Source organism: Phoenix dactylifera, chromosome 16 (genome assembly GCF_009389715.1).
Source record: "Phoenix dactylifera cultivar Barhee BC4 chromosome 16, palm_55x_up_171113_PBpolish2nd_filt_p, whole genome shotgun sequence".
Taxonomy (NCBI): Eukaryota; Viridiplantae; Streptophyta; class Magnoliopsida; order Arecales; family Arecaceae; genus Phoenix; species Phoenix dactylifera.
In genome coordinates this window covers 11400678-11424171 of record NC_052407.1, presented here as the reverse complement: position 1 = coordinate 11424171, position 23494 = coordinate 11400678, and the positions used below count along the sequence as shown (strand labels likewise).

General features: G+C 37.3%; 2 protein-coding genes across 6 annotated transcripts; one reads left to right on the top strand and one right to left on the bottom strand.

The window, feature by feature from the left end:
- The first annotated feature begins 1258 nt into the window (after positions 1-1258).
- Positions 1259-12141, top strand: LOC103705720 (outer envelope protein 39, chloroplastic). 2 transcript variants are annotated; one of them, XM_008789550.3, is made up of 11 exons: positions 1264-1566; positions 1681-1747; positions 1838-1873; positions 1974-2118; positions 2433-2591; positions 2683-2753; positions 2833-2911; positions 3026-3141; positions 3226-3373; positions 10703-10772; positions 11770-12141. In XM_008789550.3, the coding sequence occupies exons 1-11, from the start codon at positions 1533-1535 to the stop codon at positions 11925-11927; spliced, it is 1083 nt and encodes a 360-aa protein (XP_008787772.1). In that variant the 5' UTR covers positions 1264-1532; the 3' UTR covers positions 11928-12141. The 2 variants fall into 2 exon arrangements, with proteins under 2 accessions (XP_026659937.1, XP_008787772.1); XM_026804136.2 differs by lacking the exons at positions 10703-10772; positions 11770-12141 and adding an exon at positions 9850-10696 and having other exon boundaries at positions 1259-1566.
- A 2651-nt stretch (positions 12142-14792) lies between these two features.
- LOC103705719 (nuclear transcription factor Y subunit A-10-like) lies at positions 14793-23388 on the bottom strand. Of its 4 annotated transcripts, none has more exons than XM_008789546.4 (6): positions 23299-23388; positions 22120-22510; positions 19625-19740; positions 19427-19495; positions 16067-16207; positions 14793-15727 (listed from the first exon to the last, which is right to left on the bottom strand). In XM_008789546.4, exons 2-6 carry the CDS (start codon positions 22409-22411, stop codon positions 15326-15328), a joined length of 1020 nt encoding a protein of 339 aa, XP_008787768.2. In that variant the 5' UTR covers positions 22412-22510; positions 23299-23388; the 3' UTR covers positions 14793-15325. The 4 variants fall into 4 exon arrangements, with proteins under 4 accessions (XP_008787768.2, XP_008787769.2, XP_008787767.2 ...); XM_008789547.4 differs by lacking the exon at positions 23299-23388 and adding an exon at positions 23112-23292; XM_008789545.4 differs by lacking the exon at positions 23299-23388 and adding an exon at positions 23171-23292.
- Positions 23389-23494: the final 106 nt, after the last annotated feature.

Here is a 23494-nt window from a genome sequence, read left to right as displayed (position 1 = left end):
ATCAGTAAAAATTAATAGCATCACGACAATCTCAAAGGAAGGGAAATAAAAGGGATTGAAAAGATATGGGAAGGTAGTGGGGCGAGAAAGGAACCCTCATGAGTCATGTTGGGAGTGTCTTTGTTGATAGTAAAGTAGCAGTCTGTCTTCCAGTGCAAAAAATTAGTCATTAGAATTGATAGTATTATACGTTCAAGGGATCATAACTGCCTCAAAATAAGGGAAATGAGGGGGTTTGAAAAGATATCCTTATTGATAGTGAAGTGCAATCTATCTTGGGATAGATGAGGGTGTCCTTTTTCGCATAGAGCTCAAGCAATAATTTTTTTTTTTTTTTTGCTAGAGCAGATATATTATACATGATGAGTACAAATATATCCAAGAAAGTCAAAAAATAACAATTTTCTGAGCGCTCCGGGTAAGTCCTTTTGCAGCTAAATGGTCTCTCCAGAATGGTTAGACACATAAGAGGCTACCCAATCTGCTGCCCTGTTGGCCTCACGGTACACATGCTTTGCCTGAGCTCGAGCAGTATTTGGTGGAACAATCAAAAGAAGTTCAGAGTCCAACATCGATATGCAAGCTTCATATAAGAGCTTGTCAAAGTACAACTACGAGCAATACTAGTGAGGTAGTAATTGGATGATGAGCTCTAGCTCCCCCACCCATATCTCTGCCTCTAATCAACAGGAGGATCCATTGCTTTCACCCTCTTTTTGTTGCATAAGAGCATGAGTGCATAAGATAATCTTTTCTATAAAAATATGTTCTTGTTTCCTTTTAAAAAAAATCTCATATCAGTGTTCTTGATAAGAGAATATGAACAATTCATTTTGGATGGACTAAATAAAAGTTATTTTATAACCAATCTAAATTTTTCTATATATATTTATTTTCATTTGGCACATGCATATGCACTATAACTATAACAAGTTATATTATACATGTTAACTGTATTTACTTTTTTATCATATATCAATTTATAGTGGACTAATAACTTTTTTTAAAATATAATCTTAATTAAAATATAATCTTAATTAATTAATTTATTTTTTAATTTTATAATATATAGTATTTTATCTTTATTATATATATTTTAAATTTTATTTAATAATAATTGAATCTTTATTTTTTATTAAATAATTATTTTTCCTTGTGCAGAGGTATTTTACTTGTGCAAATCTAATGGAATCTAGGATGCATTACAAAAGATCTTGTAGGCTCATATTCGCAAACCCACGTTCCCTGCCTCGCAAGAAGACTTGAGCGCGATGCAAACCCGCATATTCTCGCCTGGCCCTCTCGCCTACGCAAAGCACCCGAAACATCCAAAAGAAAAAAAAACAGGATCAAATCCCAGGCGGCGGAGCGCAGCACGACCAGCTCTTCACGCCCAAACCCCTCGCTGGCCGCCGCTTTTCCTCCCATTCTCTTCCCTCATTGCTCTCTCGATAAAAGAGTCTCAGTTTCGTCCCGCTCCCATCCCACCTCACTGCATGCAGTTCGGATGAGGAGAAGATATCCCGCAGCTGATGGGAGCTCAGAAGAGCATCCATGCTGGGAAAGGTCCGCTCTTTCCTCCCTTCTCCTCTCACCACCTCCTTTTTTTTGGATGCTGTGCTCATTATCAGTTGGATTTTGATGGGTGTTGCTTGCTTTTTTGATGGGAAAATGATTCAGCGAAGATAGATTTCAATGTGGACCTCTCCCACAAGCTATGCTCAGCCCTCTTGTTACCTCCTCTCAGGTGCCTTCCTCTCCTTCTCCATTGCAGCGATTTCCATTCACTTTCTCTCTCCGTAATCAAAATCCGTTTTTCCCCCCCCGTCATGTTCAGGAATTCTAGCAATCCCTTTTCCCAGATTATTGGAAGGTAACGATGCTTATTTTTTTTTGTAAAAAGTTGAGTTTTTGATTGGATAGTTTGCTTCGTTTCTTTGGTGATTGTTGTAATGGTGGTGGTGTTCTTATAGGCTTTCCATCAAACACCCCAGCCTCTTTGGAAGAAGCGAGAAGTTGGACGTGTTGTGGGATAAGGGGCTCAATGATTCTAATATCCTCATTGCCTTCAGGCGCCCGAAGCTTGAATGGCTCTCTCAGCAGTCATTTGTCATGCAGGTCAGTTTTGGTATCTCTTTGCTTTTTGTTTGCAGAATTTCCTTGTTGTTGCTGTGCCTTCTGCCGGCGTTGTTGGTGGTAGAATCTTGGAGTCTGGTGTTCTGAATGAAACAAAAGGAAGGAAATAGAGAAGATGAATCCATGTTGTGCTACTTTTCTTTTTCCCCAGTTTTCTTAGACTAGATGACATAGTGGATAACATGTTTGAATACCTGGTTGAGATTCTTTGTTTTTGTTTCAATTTTGGTGGTTATTCACGAAATCATAAACCCAATTGCGCTGCTTCTTAAGTGGCCTTTGCTTTCGATATCTAGCATTCGATCACACCTGAGATTGCTGTGCATGGATTACCTGTCGATCATTTCTCTCATTCGGGGAGTGGGGGTGTCAACCTTTGCCGCCTGTCAGTAGGAGTGGACCACAATGAGCCTGCTACTTCTCATTGGAGCAGCACAACCAGCATCAAATTCGAGGTGGGTATCAATATCAGTCTTCACAGTAAATGGTAATATAGACTGAAGTCATTGTAAGTGAGACATTTGTGCTTCATCTTTTGTAATTCAGCATGTTCGTCCTGTCAACAATGATGGTCGTTCGATAAGTAGGGACCTTGATGGTTTTCCCATAACTTGCAGGTAACTAGACCAGTATTTGTCATGGATATATTATCAAATTAATCTCATGAACCAATTTTTAACATTTTGTTGCATGTAGTGGTGGTTCCCATGACAATATGGTTGTTCTGAAGCAAGAATCACAATATGCAATTGCTAATGACAATAGTTTCACGAGAGTAAGTCCCCAATGATATGGTCATGCTATCGTTTCTTTGGTAGAACCAATCTGAATTCTCACACATTTGCTTCTTAAGTCTAATGTTAGTCTTTAATCTGACTGTCTGTGGCAGCTAAATTTTCAAATGGAACAAGGATTACCTCTTCTATCAAAATGGCTAATTTTCAACCGATTTAAATTCATCACCTCAAAAGGAGTCAAATTGGGGCCAGCATTTTTAGTGTCAAGGTGGGAAAAATGTGTAGTACCTTCTTTTCTCTTTTTCTGGTATATTTTTCATCACAATCAATGCTTACCTCTTTTATCCAACAGCCTGACAGGTGGTTCCATTGTAGGGGACATGGCACCCTATCAAGCATTCACTATTGGGGGACTTGGCAGTGTTCGAGGTTATGGTGAGGGTGCTGTGGGCTCAGGAAGATCATGTCTAGTTGCTAATAGCGAATTCACAATTCCACTGGTATGTGAACTTTGCTCTTTTTGAGATTGCTAAACATGTCTTCCAAGTTCCATCGTATTGGCACCTTTAAGTTGGATCATCCATTTCCTCAGAAAAAAGTTGGATCATCCATTACATTCTTACAAAGAAGTTCTACCTTTCAATTGTTTTATTTTGGAAATTCATGCAACTATTTTTGTATATTCTAGGTTAACAAATGAACTGGAAATCATAAACATGAAAAATCTTTAGTCTTCAAAATTTTCGTAAATTGTTATGTACATGGAACTGATGCATCATCTTGTAGTAATGTGTTAGTATGAAATCCATTTATTACCAAAGATTACTGCAACTGAACTAATTCATGAACTGCAATAAGTTTGAGTTAAGTGGTGAATTTCAAATTTTATGGTAGAACATTCTTTCTGTTCTGTAATTATATATTTCAACGATCCTACTCAAGGTCCGCCGTACTGGTACCGGTCGGCGTACCGGTGGCTGCCCGTACCGGTACGTACCGGTCCCATACCGATCTCGTACCGGTCCCATACCGGTTCTCGAACGATAAGCTGCCAGTATCGAATTCCACGCTGATCCAGTACTGGTCCCAGGCCAGACCTGTACGGACCGGTACGGCAGACCATAATCCTACCATAAATCCAAAATTTTCTTGCTAAGAATACTTCCTGAAGTTTTAATCGGATCAACTTGTAAGTTGAGAAGAGAGAACCTAGAATATTTGTGGCATTGCACTTTCTAGGAAGGCGCCCTATCTCATAATGTGGCATGAAATAGGTAACAAATTCTCTATACTCAGTTATGTATAGCATATACTACCAGGCTACTAAGGTCCAACGTTTCACTAATTTTTAATGCAAAAGCTTAATTGAAGAACTACCTTAAATCCAAAATTTTCTTGCTGAGAATGCTTCCTGTAATTGGATCAACTTGTAAGTTAAGAAGAGAGAACCTAGAATATTTGCAGCATTACACTTTCCAATAAGGCATTCCCAATCTCATAATGCAGCATGAAATGGGTAACAAATGCTCTGCCCTTAGTTATGTATAGCATTTACTACCAGGCAACTAAGGTCCATCATTTCACTATTTTTTAATGCAAAAACTTAATTAATGGCAATCTTCAAAGAAAAGACTTAAATTTGACTGGTGGCAAGATTCAAGCCATCTTTATCTTTTTTCAGATAGCAAATCCCAGACATAGGTGAGATGATCTTGAAAAATTTGGTTGTCTCAAAAGTTTGTGCATCTTTCTCATAGCTTTGAACACACTCAAGTGCAAGAAGGATATGTACTTGCATCGAAAAATTTCCTAGCTTGCACCTGAGTTTTGAAAGAGTTCTATTTTTTCAATATGATTTTTGTCTTTGGTTTGCCAGGCAATACTGTAATGACACTTGAAGACAAGCTGTAATTTATCTAATGCTGTTCATAATAAGCAATAAAATTTCAGTCTGAGTTTGAAATAGGGAAAATACATTTATTAATTTCCTTTATTTATGTATATTAGCTTTTGTTTTGAACTCAAAGTTACATATAAAGCAAAGCACATGAAGGTGGTCAAGTGGCAGGTAACTCATCCCATTAGACAATCCTTTGAAACTTGCCATACTCATTGCCCCTCGAGATTTTAAAAGGCGTCTATGGTATGCAGGTGGTCAGGTCACCGCATAGTGCATATTCAGTATATGGAAAAAAAAGGCAAATGCAACAACAGAAAGAGAATTAAAAAATAGAAGAAAACAACAGCAGCAAGAGGAGGATAATTATTGACCTGTCCCCTGCTGTCCACCAGTGGTCTTCATCTGCTGGAAGTCACCATCCATTGAGCACCTCAATCGAATGCTAAGGTTTGGAGTTTTAGGCCTTGTTGAAGAAGCTAAGATGAGAGAGGTATTGGGAGAATTAAAGGAAGTTAGAGAGGCATCACCTCTTAATCACTGCCCGAACCACCCAACTTGCATGTACCTGCCCCGACCCATTTAGACCTGCCCCAGATCAAGCGGGCTGTGAACTGCTTGTGTCACATACGTGGGCTGTAGCCTGCTTAGGTGGCCCAATATGCGGCCCAGCGCATGTGGATACCGCGTACTCTATATGCAGTGCAGCTTGTGGGCCACCTATGCACATGTGGCCCCATAGACGCCTACTAAACACTGATTGTCTAAGGTTGTTCAGAATAGGTGACATTCTATCATTGAAAAACAACCTGAATTGAATTCTTTCCATCTAAAATCCCCTGTCACCCTATTTACTGAAGCCTTAAGGCCTTATCAGCAATTCTCACATCTCTAATCTCTGGGCCCTTTAATGCTTCAGTCTACAAACTATTTTGTTGGATAAGGTGCCCCAATTTTCTCTTCACACACCTCCTTTTTTCATTGCTTTTCCGTTAACCATCCCCATCACTTTCCTTTCCATATAAGCAGTAGGTTAATTTGCTTTGGTAGGGTTTAGGAAATCAAAGATTGCCAATATTAATGATTGAAAGTCTGTACGCAGAAAAAGGACTGTTGAATAAGAACCATTGAAGTAAAACAGGGTGATGTTGAAGTTAGCTTTTAAAATAAAGAAAATAAAAGGTGAGGAAGCATGGAATATTATGCGGAGAGCCTTCAGAACATTTAATTGTTCCTTTTCGGAACTTTAAATTAGTGATATGGTCCATCATTTGTCTGCAGATACGAATCATGACTTTAAATCCTACTGTTTGCATTATAGCTCATTTCTGTATTGTGCCTTACACATAAGTTAAAAATGATACTTGTTCTTGAATGAATATAGTAGAAATGAGATGTTGATTTGAATGTGTGGTAAAACTAGGATAAGCTTGAGATAAGAAGGCAAATAAGTTGCAGTGGTTTAGGACAATGTAAAGAAGAATTGATTGAGATGATATGGACATCTGCAACATAGATTTGATGAGCTTTGATAAGAAAGGTTCACTAGTCTATATCCAAGAGGAGGCTATGGTTAGAATTATAAATAACAAAGGCATGTGGGCACGTAAAGCTAGCTTATATTGTTGGGTCAATATTTGATGGGTCTAATTATGTAACTTAATAATGCACACTTTCCATCTCAATGACCACCAAGGGATTGCATCCTTGTCAATTATGCTAAATGCCTTCATTTTTATATTTTGTTTATACTTATGCTCTCTTTAAATTTTTCCATCTTTCTTCCTTTGTTTAGACCCCATTACACATAGTTGCACTGTTGCTCTCCAGACAATGCTTTGGAGAGGGACAGAGAAATAAAAGAGCACATCAGCACAAGTATCAGAAAGGGATTGTGTATATTAATCATTTATTGTCCATCTCTTTTTCCCTTCATCTGTCCTGACTGTGCCATGGACTAGTATATGTGTAAATATTCTGAAATATAAAGACTGCTTTTAGTTAATCGTGATATTAACCACTTATCAATTAAGTTGATCAATTCATCTATTGGTTGATCAAACATATTATTGAACTGAAGTCATAATTTGACTTGAACTGAAGTCATAATTTGACATTCTGATTGCCTGATGCTGCTTTGTTGGTCTTCACCATTGTACATTGAAGATCCAAATATTGAAGATTTGAAATCGGTGAGCCTTAGAAGAATCTTGAGGCAAGACAATTGCTATGGATACAACTGGTATGACCTAGGATTTAAAGAATGTCTTGGATATAGGATTTGCTGTGATTACATATTGGCATGTTTTATTTGGTGGAAACCCTCCTCCTCCTCCTCTTCTCCTCCTCCCATAACCTGCAGCAACATACTACAAATGAGTGCAAATCCAACCACTAGATTGCCCAAAAACTACCTATAATAGCCCTTATATGTACATATTGAATTCATTCTATTTCATCTATCAACAGATCTGGCCAGATATTCAACTGAATCCTGCTAACTTCCGGTAAATCCTTTTTTTTTTTTCATAAAAGGCGATCTTTTAATGATTGCCAAAACCCTAAGGGGCTTAGAAACTCTGCTTTTCCAGTTCTTTTCTTATTTTGCTGGTTGCCCTGCTAAATTGTTAACATTGTAATTTATAGACTGCAATTATATCTTCCTCCATAAGATTATTTTATTTGATCATGTATAGCTCTCTTTGCCCTATTCATGCAACCTTTAGCCTGGGGGATTTTAAAATATTGTCCCTTAAATAGGGTCAAAAAAAAGTTTAGTTTGCTAAGGACATTAGCTGTTTACGGTTGTATTGTAATGTTCCATTATTGGCCCCCCACCTATAATGCCTAGGTATACTGTCACTGTATGAGCCTCATTCGGTTCACCTCGTAATTTTTTCATCTAATTTACTTCTGTTCAGAATGTTTATTTTTTCATCATTTTAGCTTAGTATGGAATTTTTCTTTGGTTATCTATTTTTAGTAGAAAATGATTTTATATTTCATTTCTCGTGGATTTTTTTGGGCTGAAGTGTCCAGAAAACAGACACACTTTTGTCATTTTCCAAAATTTACATCTTCTTCTCAAAGGCATGACTCTTTGAGAGTTCCTGCACTACATTTTCTTGATTGAGATGTGGAGCCAATGGGAACTCGACAGGTTCTTGACAGAGGGTGAACTTGTTGCGGGACTTTATCTCCCTAAACCAGATCAATACAAGGGGAAGAAGAGAAAGATCAGAAAGATCCCCTAGCCTTTTCCTGTTGGATCGAGGTTGTGAGGCTGTACTAAGGCTATGGGTGGAGGTTGGTAGGAGATGGCGTGGTAGCGGGTCAACATGGGAGTGGAAAGAGGCGGTGAGGTGGATCGGCAGCAGTGGTAGCTGGGGGTGGAAGGAGGCTGGGGAGGTGGAGGGTGGAAGGAGGTAGCAGGTTGGAGAGGGTGGGTGGGGGTCGAAGGAGGCCATAGGGATAAAGAGTGGGGAGGGTGAGGGATTAGGGGTTAGATGGGCTAAGAGGCAAGAGGTGAACTGGATTTGGAATTGCAATATAGAAGATGAGGATTGGGAGGGGCCAGACCAAGAATTTGGTTGGATAGTGGTTGTACTGTGATTGAATTAGTCACTCATGACCTGAACCTCAAGACGCTTTAGTCTAGGTCACCAGGTCCCAAGCAATGATACATACATGCGTACGTATGTATGTACATTGACCAAGTCCAGTTTAGAGCAATTTCATATATCAAGCTAGCTAGCTTGGCCAACCCATTGAAAGCCCCTTAAGTTGATCTATTTCTTATGGTTAGTGAACAATGCAATACTTTGGATTGGACTTTTTTTTCTTTGGTGATTAATACTTACAATAAAATGTCCAATAATAACTCTTCAAAATCTTTACTATCTTCTATTTAAATTAGGTAACTCATCATAAGGGCTTTTTCTCATAGACAGATTATAATTTTCTATATAACAGGTTTTTTCGGTGGATGTTATGGCTTTCTACTTTGAAAGTCAGGATTTTGTGGTCAAAGATGCATACAGTTAGTAATTTTATGGTTTCCAACACAAAGTTAGATGTGGTGTGGGTATGTGTAAATGTATAGTAAGGTCCCATGTTGGGTTTCTAGGTATGTGCTAACCTAAGCCCAAATGTGACCTAATAATATTTTGGATTTCAACTTGAGGCCTGAACATGACCCAGTAAGATATATTTCTGGACATAAATCCGAGACTATTGATCAGTTTTGGGTTAGTTGGGTTGTTAGTCTCCATTGCCACTGCTATTTGCAAGACAATTATTATTGTTTGGCTTAAAAGGGCATCCTACTGCCTAAAGTCCCATCATAATGGAGTATGGGAGGGTCATGCAACCTTACTCCCGCGTGTGGAGAGATTATTTCTATGTTTCGAACCCCTAACACCTAGATCAAAGTGGAGCAACATTATTGTTGCGCCAAGGCCCGCCTTCTAGTTGTTGCTTTTTGGTCTAAGGTTAAAATTTTTTATTGTGTTTTAATCGGGGGGCATGGATCTCTTGACATTCTACATCACATGGAGATTTTACAAATTCTAGTGCATCTAGCCTGCTTTCTTGCAGGTTTTGATCATTGAGACCTCCATGTGGACTTGAAAGTTCAAGCTTATTATGCTTTGTGATTTCAATTTTTAAATTTTGAGGGATGAAAAAAGTTAAGCCATATCTGATGCTTTTATCTACCTTTTCTCATAGATCCTCTCTTCTTTCCATTCCTTTTCCTATCTCCTTGTATCTGATTCATTTTTAAGAACTACTTTTTCTGGAAGTTTCTATTTGCTACTGTTTATGCTTTATTTGCTGTATAACTATAATTCTTATACAGATCTATTGCTTCAAAACATGAATATTGATATCATATGCTACTGATGCTGATGTGTGCATGTGTGTTAAATCCTTAGTTTAGGTTCTGCTGAATTTCTGGACACAGTACCTAACGTGTGTATTGAAAATTTCTCTATGATGTTAAGGGCGTCCATGACCCTATATTAGCTAGATCTCTTGTTCCCATTACTTATGGAGTGCAGATACTTTTCATTTTCTCAGACAGAAACAGGAAATATGTTCGGCCTCCAAAATCTTTGATGATCGGTCCTTAACTAAAGGCTACATCAGTAATAATTCATCATTGAGATAAGTGGAAAACTGGCTCACACAACGTGTGGTTTCTCTCTTTTAAACCTAGTTTGTTGGTAATATTGTTTTTATTAACTAGTAGGCCTGTCTCCTTCCTTTCCTTGATAAATTGTGAGAGACCAACTATTTACTCCATTTCTGCTCTGCCATCATTGCGAGTTTAAATGCCTTGGCTAGTCTCATTTGTTAAATTGGCACTTTTTAGATATTTTTGGCAAAACATGTACTGCAGCATGTTGGCAAAGTTTGCTACTTCCAACTGAGCTCATCTCTCAATGTTTGTGGATGAACTGCTTGTATATGGTCATCAGCTTGTACTGCCCTGGATGCAAAATTCGTTGGTACTCCTGAATTGTGATGAATTATTGCCTTGATAAAAACATAGTCATCAAGCTTTCTTAATCCTGGTTTTAGAAGTAGAAATGTTTTTTTCTGACAGTTTATGATGACATGCCTTTAACCCAATATGCAACCAGCAAGTTCTTTTTAATGAAGTATAGAACCAGCAGTGCTTTTGGGGCTTTTGCTGATTTTAATCCTGCATTGCATCCTTCTTGATAAGTGGTTCTTACAAATTTGACACTGACGTCAGGGGGACCTGCTTGGGTATCATTATATTTTTTTGCAATGAATGAAGTTTGTGCATACATATCAAAATAGGAAATCTGAGGATGGTTTCAAGAGTTAGTAAATAAGTTGTTTATTGGCTTATCATATAAACTACTTTTGCCAATGGACTAAAAGGCATTATTTTCTGTTAAAGACAAAGGAATTGGAAGGTGCTGTCTTCATGGACTGCGGAACAGACTTGGGCTCTGCTCGTCACGTCCCTGGTATCATTAACCTTTCCAAATATCTTAAATAGATCAGCAAGTTGAATATGCATATTTATCTGGTCATATGCATAACCGTATACTTTATGAAGGACAGGCACATTAACTCTCTTCTAAGAATCCTTTGTGCTCTTACTAATGTTATTGTGGTCCCATATTCTTCGAATCTTAATGCAGTCTATGAGCATGTTCTTCATTGTTATTAAGAAATGGTTATGATGTCTCTTTTATCCACATAATATCAGGAAAATGTGATGCTTAGTTGAGAAAGCAAAAGATCAATTATTTAAGATGCATTGTTATCTCATTAAGTCATTGGACCAATATTTGTCCACGTGGAAAAATGTTGTAACATTTGTACAGTCACGCATATGATTGCCAAAAAAAAAAGAAAAAAAGAATGGAGTTCATTGGAAAAAATGATTGAAAAGTTATAATTTGGGTCATGCCAAGGTTTTTGATGATTGAGTTAATGAAAGTGAATTTCATGGTAGAACCACAAAGAAAGTTCTGTCGGCAACAAACAATTAATTGATTAAACAAAACAATTAATTGAAACAAAAATCATTAAAAAGTTGTAATATGGTTCATATCAAGGTGTTCTGATGACTATGTTAACTAAATTGATAGATTCGCACAGTGATAGTAGTTAATAAAAGCAAACCTAGATTTGTTTACGAAGTATTGCCTCACCTTCTTCCAAATCTTTTTTATTTTAAATTTCCTTAATAGTGCTCTATACATATTTTACTAGTTTTTGCACTTCATGCGTTTTTGTTTGTCATTTGTTTCCACTATCATCCACTAAAACTTGTGTGGTTGTCCAGAAAGTGCTATTTCAGTGAACTCTCCAAGTTCTTTTCTCAGACATTTTCCAGACAACAACTATACTAAATTGATATAATTAGAATGATAGGTTGCCATAGAATATTTTTCCTTGTGTCAATTTGTTTATATTGTCTAGAATATTAATAGCTGTATTTGATTGAATGTTCAGGCAATCCTGCTCTCAGGCATGGCAAACCTGGGTTTGGAGTTGGTCTTGGGTATGGTATACGTTTCAACTCACAGTTAGGTCAGCTTCGGGTTGACTATGCCATCAATGCCTTTCAAAGGAAGACAATTTATTTTGGCATTAATAGTGTTGGCTCATGATTTGCATAGATTGGTTTTTAGAGTTCCAATCTCATACAGGAAAATGGGGAATCAATTAATTTTCTTCATGATTTAGGTTTTAAATTTCTCATCTCCTTAATAAACTTGTAATGTAGATATCAGTAACAAAATGTTTGGCCAATTGTAATTGTTGACAACATCAAATGCAATTCAAACCTGTGTTGCACATCACTAATATAATTCGTTATATGAACTTAGCTGCAACCTTTTAACCTTTCTTAAGTTCTGTATACTCTTTGTAGCTAGCTTTTGTCTGGATTAGAATCCAGTGCACGATGGTTCTTCTATATTTAGTGCGAAAAAATGGATGAATAGCAACTTATCTAACAACAGCTTTCAAAATTAGATCCATACCATTAGAAATACTAGCTTATGCTATAACCTTTGAATTTCAACCATACCAGTAAGTAGAACCCTTTATTTAAAACGATGCATGAGAGAAAAAATGGGGAAATTAATACAATTAAAGCTATAAAAAAATTAAGATAATTGTAGATGGCATCCTAGCTATAAAAACTTCAATATGGAATGTTTTTAAGATGCTTTGGATGTTCATTCCCATGAGCTATCTTGAAGGGGTGGATAAAGTCTGGGAGGGGCTGGGATAGTCAATATTACAGCTTAGTTTTGCCTCTATTTGCACATCCAAAAAAATATTACCATGCTAACATGCTAATTTTTTAAGTCCCTAGGTCTGAAAAGAGAGAAGAAAAAATAATAAGCTTTACAACCCGGTAAGTAACGATTTGCTTTTATTAGTTGGATCAAGCAAGTATCAAACAACTCTCACTCAACAAAACTATATAGTGAAATAGTATATTTTTTTAATCAAAATAAGGTTTATAATCCAAATTTTGGACTCATTTAGATTTTGAATTTAGATACCAAATCTCAAATCTATCTCAACTCTAGAGCATATAAGACTATGGCTGTATTTATACTCTGCGACAGGACTATTATACCATAATAATATGGGTTCTAGAACAGTCATAGGTACCAATGTATAATTTTATTGGTAGCATCCAAAATATAATTAGGTTGAGTTTTAAAAACACATATATGTATCTAATTTTCATAATTTATTCATATACTAATTTCAAATATTTACAAATTTTAACATATTGTCAAGCATTTTCAAAACATAATTAGATATATGCATAATTCACAAGGATATTCCAGTCATGTTATTTGAATTGCAAAAAGAATTTTTGGCAAATAAAATTTTACCTACTCAATCCAATTTATATAAAGACAAGAATGACTTAAATAGCAAATATGTAGAAATAATACATCTAATTTAAAAGATATTCTTTAATATACAAGAACCACAAATTGGGATCAAGGTCCTTTTCTAGTGCCAATCTATTGCTGTTGGTAACCGGCCCGACCAAGGTGCTGAGCTGATGAGGTTGCTGGAGATCTCGGCTCGTTTGCCGTCTAGTTTAGGATAATCGGATAAGGTCGCTACATGCTTCTGCAATGGTGATTTGATGGCCACTACTCTCGATCAGTGATGGCTCTGATACTGAGCGCCTCCGTGTGGTGGGTTGGATGACTGAGGTGCTGCTCCGACCAGCACTCTGATGTTGGATTGGACTTGATACAACAAAAACAAAAAAGTCCACCTATCGAAATGTGTCCGATAGGAGATTCTTCGATGCCTAAGTTAGATATATGACTCTCGGAGAATAAAAGGAGGCTTAAGAGTGGCAGAGAAGTAGCGTAATAGAATCAAAAGAAAACTTACTTAGAGAGCCTCAAAGAACGCATTACATAGGCAAAGGTCGGAGCTCATCTCTAAATAGTTCTAAATAGTTCAGGATCGTACATTGGCCATTATGGCAACAACCCGCATATCTCATCTGTGAAACGTGCCCGCGCTTCTCGGCCATGGGGATTGCTCGAATATCGCATTTCTTTGGAAACAGTTCACGATCACAATCGAGCCGTTTCCAACTAGAGAGAGTTTGGAATACAAATGACTCTCAGTGCGCCTTTTAAGTTAGCCACGTGGTGAGCTTTGAATGATCAGCCTATAGTAAATGATAATCTTTTATTGGTTGGTTTGCTTCATCAGGTTAGGTCGGTTCCAAGATGTATCAGGAAGGTATTATATCTTTGGCCATGAAAATCGTTGGGAATTCCCCCTCCAATTTCCACTTAAAATTAGGGATAGTTGATGACAAGACTCCCTCCCAAATGTACGAACAAGAAATTTTCCAACCAATGCCAACCTTCCATCTTGCCCAAACCACCTCCGATATTTTCTCATCAAATATGATAACCCTCTTGAAGTGATTCCCTAAACAAAGACGAATTCGATTCTCTTGTTGGCTACCTCCTTCAGAAGTGAAAGAAGTAATTTTGTTCCTATTCCCAATAGTTTTCAAATGAAAGTGAGTCTCATGGTACAGACCATAGCATTTTAATGTAGTCGGACAGCAGAGAGCTGCAACCATGGCAAGAAGTATCGACATGAACTGCTAGTCCTAGCAAACAAGAAATGGATCCTGACCCAGTTTTTCCGTCAGAAATCACCATGATAAGAGGCTACTAATTTGGCCTGAATCAATGCTAGATTGCACTCTAAGCATGATATGGCACACTAAACGGTTCCCAGATTGTGATGAACCGCTTGTTATGACCCAAATGTACTAACTGACCGGTCACCAAGCCAGAATGCTTTTGATGATGAGATCTTAGGAATATTTTTGGGTGATAGGGAATGAATCCTGGGCTTAGATCCCCTCTTTAACCTAATTAACATATTCAAAACTTAAACAATAAGACATACTAGATTTAACGGAGCTCAAAAGTAAATGATCATACCATGAAGAATGCCAATAACATCCAACAACATAACTAGTTTCCACACAAATTGAGCAATACATAACCAAGTCCAGGATTCAGAATTTGCACACCAGACCTTAAGCAAACACAACACTCCAAAAACACCGTTTATCCAGACATATCACGTTCACAAACATAAACCATTCCAGAGTTTGGTTCTTATTCTCACCAAGTACTAGCACAGATAGGGTCGAACCCTGCAGAAGTCATTTTTTACAGATAGGACTTTTCAGCGTCACAACAGTCCCAAGACTGGTAGAGTTTCAGGAACCGTCGAGCAATGAGAAAGACCCAAAAAGCCAAGAATGAATTGCCATTAGAAATCAACCAAATGACGGTAGGGACGATCCCTGAACCAGAACTGGCTTCATCAAGCAGGGTACCAGTGTAGCCAGCTCTTCCATTTGGTTGAAAGATTTGGAGGGGATTTAACATGTTGCAGCATTGCTCTCAAGCTGAGTACGCATCTTCAGCTCAAAGAAGCAAATACTAAAATTTACAACCACCCCTCCCCAGCACCACCATCATCAGACTTTAAGGAGGTCACAGCAGCCATCAGCTGCTGTAGCCCAATTCGTGTGGATACTGGTAGCATGCTCTCCATCCATCATATTAGACAGAGGGTGGAAAACAGACGGACGAAGATGCTCAATGAACTGGAGGTGATCATCCTCCCGAGCATACATGCTTGTAACCTCCGATCCTGAAAAGCTTGAGCCACCACTGGCTGAGTTGACATTGCCGCTATCAGACTGCAGGGCTTCAGAACTTGGAGATGTGGAAGGACGAGCTGCTGGCACCTTACCTCTCACTTCGGTATTGACATTACCACTTTGTCCAGGGCCTTCCCTTTTTCTGCTAAGAAAGCGACCGCCGCAGCCCCTTGCCCGGCGCATTGCATGCCGGTGACGTGACTCATGCAGGTATGGCTGTAGAAATGAAAACTCAAATCAAGAATATCACACTAGTCCATCAAAAAGATGGATCGCTTTTCTGAAAAAAAAGTTGCGAAAATATATTCAATATTCACTAAGATAAAATTCCTACTCCCATCAATGATTAGTCATTTGGTCAAAGAGAGGACAACAAGATAAAAAAGGGCATTTTGGGAAAGTGAACCATAATAATGTTAGAAAAAATTTATAAAACAGATTTTGGTCTACAAGACTATATAATCTACCATATACATACGTTTTTAAACTCTAATTGGTTTGAGAAAAAAGAGGAAAGTTCTGTAATAATCTAAGTATTATAGGGTGGATGAATACCTTCCTGCTTTTGATCAGTTTGTTCTCTCTCTCTGCCTTAGCACGAGCCTGTCGACGCCGTAGGATACCGTGAAACTGCTTCGCATTCACATAGATTGGTCCATCGGCAGTCATATTCAATGGTAAAAGCATGCGCCCATGCTTCATTGCAACGAGAACATTAGTCATCGACAATGATCCAACTCTTAATAATAATCAAGCACTGACAACTCATCACCTCAAAAATTGGTAAAAATGCAATATGTTAAAGATTGAACATTGAAGAATATTCATTGATCATGTGCTATGATCCAACTCTTAATAATAACCAAGCACTAACAACTCATCACCTCAAAAATTGGCAAAAATGCAATATCTTAAAGACCGACGAATATTCATTGATCATGCGTTATGAATAAAAAAATAAAACAGAAATACCTGATTCTGCACCCAGCACCCCCCCCCCCAAAAAAAAAAAAAAAAAAAAAAGGGAAAAAATCTCTTTATTATATACATTCATGAAACTTTTCATCATTATTAAAAATAAAAATAATTGTAAATACTTTCTTTTTCGTCTTAGCAATGCTATTCCTTTTTAAAAGAGGTCAAGTATGTTTTAGAATAATATTTAGTAATTTCTTTTTTGTATGGGTTTATATTATTCATAACCGTGTCCAGATACACCGGATAAAAAAGCTTTCATATGTCAAACTATTTTACACTGTCTAGTTGTCATCTAGTCAACCCAAACTCCAGAAATGTCACTTGCACAACTCAAACAACACCACCTTTTCCTAAATGAAGCAGGTAAATTTGCTGATGCCAAGCAAGGGAAACTTGATCTTGGCGAGGAATATGAGACAGTGCAGGGAAGGAAAGCATGCTTGAGTCTTTCAATAAAAGTAAAGTTGATTCTTACTCCAAGAAAAATGAAACTCTCAACAACCAATTTGATGAACACATTTTTGTTCCACAATTTTCCCATAAAACATCTTATCCTAGCAAATTATCTTAATCCTACTATACTATAGTGTCTTCACTAGTCCCTTCTTCAGCTGACTGGTTTGCGCGGCTTCCTCCTTTGGGGCTTGTTCTCCAACTTGTTTCTAATAAGAATGCTCTTAATCCTACTATACTATATGTCTTCACTAGACCCTTCTTTAGCCCACTGGTTTGCACTGCTTCCTACTTTGGGACTTGTCCTCCAATTTATTTCTAATGCCTTCATCCATATCCAGCATAGAAATTCATTGCTAGCCCTGTCAATGGACTGGACCCCTAACCAGATCCATCCCAAAACTTAATCCAATTACAACAGATAGGCAATTACTTCTGTCCCGACAACTTGACAATGAACAAGATCCTGTCATGATATTATGCATCCATGACCTACCACTAAATCTAATGGTAAATGATGCTATAAAGTGCAATAATTTTCAGAAATGGAAGGGAATTGGGTCCTCAACCCTATCTGCACCAGCCCTCTATTTCTCCCTACCTTACCTTGCTGGCATGAGCAATGAAGATTAGAATCATGATTAGAATGGACCAAATTTCCAACAGTTAGAAGTTCAGTTTTGAGTTTCTCACACCATCATATGAATTATGTACAATTTACTATCTATAAACGAGTAAAAAGATATGCACGATCATACTTATAGGCTCTTTACTGCACCTTCAACGGTTCAACATCAATTATAAGAAGATGTATAAGAATTACTAAGCGATGCCATAAAAAGATTCCACTTATCATCCTTATGCTATTGGGGTGACTCCCTTGAGCTGGATTTTAAGACTTGAGAGGTGACCTGACTCGATGACAATTCAAGTTTAGTAGTAAGTTGAGAATTGCTTGCCAAAGTGCAACAGAGCTGCAATCAAGAACACCATGGATATTAAAGGTCAAGACTTGATGCCATCATGATGGAGTGAAGCTATTTTGAGCACTCTAGATATCTAAGCACTCTGGAACCATGCCAAGCCAATCAAGAACTGCCTCTAGTTGTTCGCTACTAAAACTAAAGAGACCAACCTAGACAGAAGTATCTTGCATGCTCTCATGATATGCATAAGTCCAGAATGTTGGAACTCAACAATGAAGTTTACAACTTCCCTAACATGGTTGCAGTCAAACAATGGATGCACTCCTTGAGTTTTGTCATATACAGCAAGGATTTTCATGGAAAGACATAATTAATGCAGAAGTTGCATTGATGTCTAATGAAGCATTCATGTATGCAACATAATCAGTTAGTGCTGGTTCCATCCAACCACTCTTATGCAACAAGAATTTTGAATTTTCTCATGATTCTGTCCTAGTCGATGAACTCATGAACGCCCCAATGAAATTCTCCAGACTATCTTATTTCTTGAATATTTCACAAATGATTGACTATCTAATAGCCCACTTAAAAAAAACTTTGATCTCCGGAAAGGGACAACAAGATGCTTGGATAGGAAAACAAACAATAGCAAAAAAACAATAGTCACTGAATAAAAGGAGAAGTTGCTGTCCTGTTTTTAAAACGATAAAGCTAATTCTCTCCACTGCACTGGCTGTTGTATATGCAATTGCTCTCATATTTTATCCCTTCTGTGATTTATAATTATCTGATTACCTAACAACCTATTTACTTTAATTATATGACTAAATCCTACCGCCACTATCATATTCAGATTCCTTATTTATATTATAGAAAAACCATGCTAGCAGCTATAACAGACTGACCAATCAAACAAAGCACATCATATTCAGAATTATAAACTGGAGAAGACTTTCCGTAACTTAACTATATTATACCCAGGGCAATAATAACCAGGTAAGCTGATTAGATGAGTGAAATATTATCAGATTTTGTATTAGCATGTGTACCAGTAACCAGATGCAATCAGATGAAATAACACTGATATTTATAATTATGACCATGATATGTAACAACAACCAGTCACCCTGCTAGCCATAAAGATACAGGAAAGTAATTAAAAAAGGGACTACTGTAGCTCACATCATATGATTCATATGCAAAGACCAAGAAAACAAGACTAAATAGTTTTACTCAAAATACAACAAGAGCTAGACATCTTATCAAAGTGTTCAAGTTCAACACCAATGCGAAAGAGGCAAAGTAGCAAACTGCTTTCTCAGTCAATTGCAAATTCATTAATTATAGAACTCAAAATTATAATTCAGAACTCTTCAAGTTCCACCTACCCTATATTACCATATTAGATCCAAAAAGCATGTTTTTACAGACATTACTGTAGGCAGCTTGCCAAAAACATCAACAGAAACAACTCCATTAATACTATTTTCCCTTGAAATCCAAAGGAATTTTCTTTTAAGAAATTAATCAAGCATTGAAAAAGAAAAGAAAAACCAACCATTGCTTGAGCTCCATAAGGTGCATACAGGCCATAGCTCTGATCAACATAAGAATAATTCGAACAAACCTACAATGTCATTTTCGGCAATCAAAGACAAATCAATGACAATAACATATGATGAATCATTAATGAAATTCTTGTCGAAAAAGTTATATGTGTTCAAGTAACCATGGCATAGAAAATGAAAAAACCTACCATAGATTGACCAAGTCCCAGTTCAAAACGACCTTGATATTCAGGCAAACATGACTGTAAAGATATGATTGCAGAATGTTGCTGAGCCTTCTGCTCTTTTCCTGAGTCCTTGAGGTCTGAATCAAAAATATTTTAGGTGTTCAAGGTTCAAATCATAAAACATTTAGCATTTAGCTAGCTGTCGACAGCAGACTCCAGAAATAAACATGTTCAAAAGCTATGTAACTTTATATTTATAAGTTGCTTGTTTAATGTTTGGCAATTTTTACATGTATTTGTCCATATCCCATGTTTTTTTGTGCCAAATAGTTGCTCCTATCAAAGCCTTTATGAAGGGTGCTATAACCCTAGTCCATCTTGTTGCCCAAATTCAGAATCCAAAAGGTCAACATATTTACCACCTAATCTATATTTTAGCAAATGAAATCACTTAATTAATTTCAAATTAGCAGGTTAGAGCTTTAATTGTGAACATCTGTTATCAGTAGCTATGGATGGGAAAAAACTGTGGTGATAAATGTCAAATTAATTAAGGGAAATCAAATCTAATGATATAACAAATGCCAAAGAGATCCAGGAGATCATGAATGTGTATAGGGTATATGAATACAGGCTCCAGGGAGATTGACCATAGTTCTTGCCCAGTGGAATGATGATCAAAAATCGCAACCATGATCAAGAATGACTCACAAGTGAAATGGAAAGAAAATTATGTACTGACTATTGGATCCAACTACTGTAGGATATAAACAAAAAGTTTGGAAGGCATGAGTAGGAATTTAAGAAACTGAAATGACCTTCTGGAGCTTAGGAGGTGATGTTGAGCCTTCAACATTATTCTACTATACAAAAGCAGTTGACTAAATGATACATAATAATGTGGGAGGCTTCATGCATTTAGTTAATGATCACACTCTATATGGTCACTTTTCTAAGACAATACTTCGTTTGCAGGTAGGGCAACTTTCAATTTCATCAAGTCATATGTTCTACAAAAATCTAAGTAGATGAAATAATTTCACATTATCAGTTACAATCATTCAACTACTGGAACGTAAATATTAATCTACCATGAAGCCTTCTACGTTATTTAACAAACTTATCCTTTAGGAAGTCTTTCCATCATTTAAGTTCATTCTAACTGAATTCTTCATAGCTTTTCATATTTTTCCTGGGATTTAATTTATTACTCTGATTGCTAGACATTACAGGTTTTTTAAACAAGCTCTCGTAAAGGTCTACACAAATCTTTAAATGAAAAATAATGCATATGCCAATATTTTTAATGGTCATTGATGAAACAATCCTGAGGCAACTTGAGTTAATTTAATTTTTTTCAAAATACCATAAGAACTAATTATTATCATGGTATAAGCATAACCAATCCATCATCTCGGAACCCATGCTTGAAGCCCCCCACCTACCTATCCTTACTGCAAATAGTATAATGCCTACCAGCATTACATGCTACAGAAACACTTCTTTAGCTATTTTTCTAAAATAAAGATTTGAATGCTTAATATATAGAGTCACCAGACCATATTGCATTTGCTTTGGGTTGATGTACTCTTTTTTTTTTTGTGTCAATCCTTTTTACTCAAAGCTACATTCTCTGTCGAGGCAAGCTTTCTGAATCATTGCAAATAGCTAAGTTTTACAATTTATGAGGTTTCCTTTTACTAGTTCACATCAACTGGTATTGATAGATCATATACTAGGTCTTACTAATTCACACCCTCTTAAACTTATAACCACCTCCCATTTGTAAAATTTTGTTATTTTTCACGATGTAACAATATGAAGCAGTAATGAGTTCATCCTATTTAGTCATCAGTTGATCATTTCTCCTCCATCTTAAGATCCACTTTTGCCTTTTCTGGTGGGCTTTTTATCTCTACTTGCTTCAAGATCTGAACTTTTCTTTTTGTATGAAAAAGAACTGGACTTCAAGGTTCTCTTTTCTTTATTATGTAAAAAAATGATGAAGAGGTGTCTATTGACCGAGAGGGAGGAAAAAAAGAACTACAAGAGGAATAAATACAAGGGTATATAAGAAGGTGGAATCACATTTTCAATAAAAGAGCTAGTCCTTTTATGTACCATTTCCTAGAAAACCCTGCGATTAAACTTTTAGCTTCTGAATGTGTGTGAGTTAAAAATTCTTATCTCAGTGAAAGGTAAATCGACCACTTCATGAAAGTTGCTGACTATTTTCCTCCTCTTCTCTACTTTTTTCATAAAGGAAATTATAACTCCCCACACTGTGAAACATAACACCGACAAGTTCCGTACTTGAAACCTCAGGAAAAATCATGAATACAACCAATATAGTGATGGACATTTGTTTTATTCTAGGACCACGGAATAATAATAATGGTCTACGTTGAGACTAATTACAAAATAACCAGTGGAAGAGAACAAGCATAAACGGTTCTTGCTTCATTTTGGAAATGGCACAAGATGGTGACTAGCGTTAGAGGTGAAGGAAATATCACCTGGAAGTATCAAGAATTTAGTCATGCCATCTCCCCCTTTATCTGGGACAGCCGGCCCTAGCACTGGCCTTGGGTCTACAGCATGATGCATTTGTCGGGGAGCAGCTGGTAACTGGCCCTCTCCGTTAGGATGGTCCTCAGTGAAAGGCTTCAGTTGGCCAAAAGGTTCCCCATAGCATGGTTGAGATCCAATCCACCAAGGCATCAGGGTAGCCTGGGATGGCTGAGTGACAGAATTCTGGCAAAGTCCTCCATGATTTTTGAAGGCAACTGCGGTCTGCATCATGGTCATTCACACCACACCTAAAAAGATGAGATCTAAAGCTAATCCTCTTCTCTCACCAAGGCCTAACTCCAAAGGTATTTCATGCCCAGCTGCTTCAACACTCACCTGCAATCCAAATATTTGCATCAAAAGGAATAACATGACATACTAGATGATGACTGACGACAAAGATGATCTCATGGGCATATACGCAAACAAATCCCTTGTGAAATTGATGCCCCAAATCTAAACCCCCATAAAAAAATGGGAAATTTAGAAAGTCCCCATAAAATCCTGAATGAATGAACTGAAACACCGAGACCAAAGTAAGTAAACGGAAAAGCAGGAGCAAAACCAAGGAAGATCCAGCAGCACAAACATCTAAAGGACAGCGAGATTAAAACCACGCAGCCATCTTTCTCAAGAAAGGAGCAATCTTTCCCCTCAAAACTCGATTTTTCTTTGCAAGAAACCTTTTTCCAACTGGAGATTGGGATCCATATACCAAAATTCAAGACACTCGACTATCAAGTTCCAGTCTTTCCAAAAAAAATAAATACAAAACCAATGAGAAATACGAAGAGCTATAAGAAGTCACTGTAAAATCTCAATAAAACCCATACATGAGAAAGTATTTTCCCCTTCTAAAATGAGGGAAGGAACAAAAACTTCGCCATAAAAGCAGGGCTTGGTAAAGCACCGAGTAAAGAGAGAGAGAGAGAAATACCAAGGATTGAGCCCGACAGAGGAGAAAAAAGCAGCGAAGAGAAGGGAGACATCACTCACATTCTACCGCATAGAGGCACCTCGCGAACTCCGGACCCATAAGGAGAGAAGAAGACAGAGAGACCAATTGTCGGACTAGAAGAGAGAGAGTGGGGGAGGAGTTGAGAGAGGCGTGGGTATATGCTTACCGAGCTGAGACAGGAGAGGGCAGCCAATGTGGAGAGGTTTTCATGCCCTAAAGCCAGTGAAATTTCCGGACGCTTCTTAATGCCATGCCTTACCCACCTCTCATTTCTTTGCTTTTGCTTCGTTTTTTTAATCACCTTTCCCCCTTCCCTTTAGTGGGACAAATATTTTAATGGGCAAACAAGTTGGGATTAATCT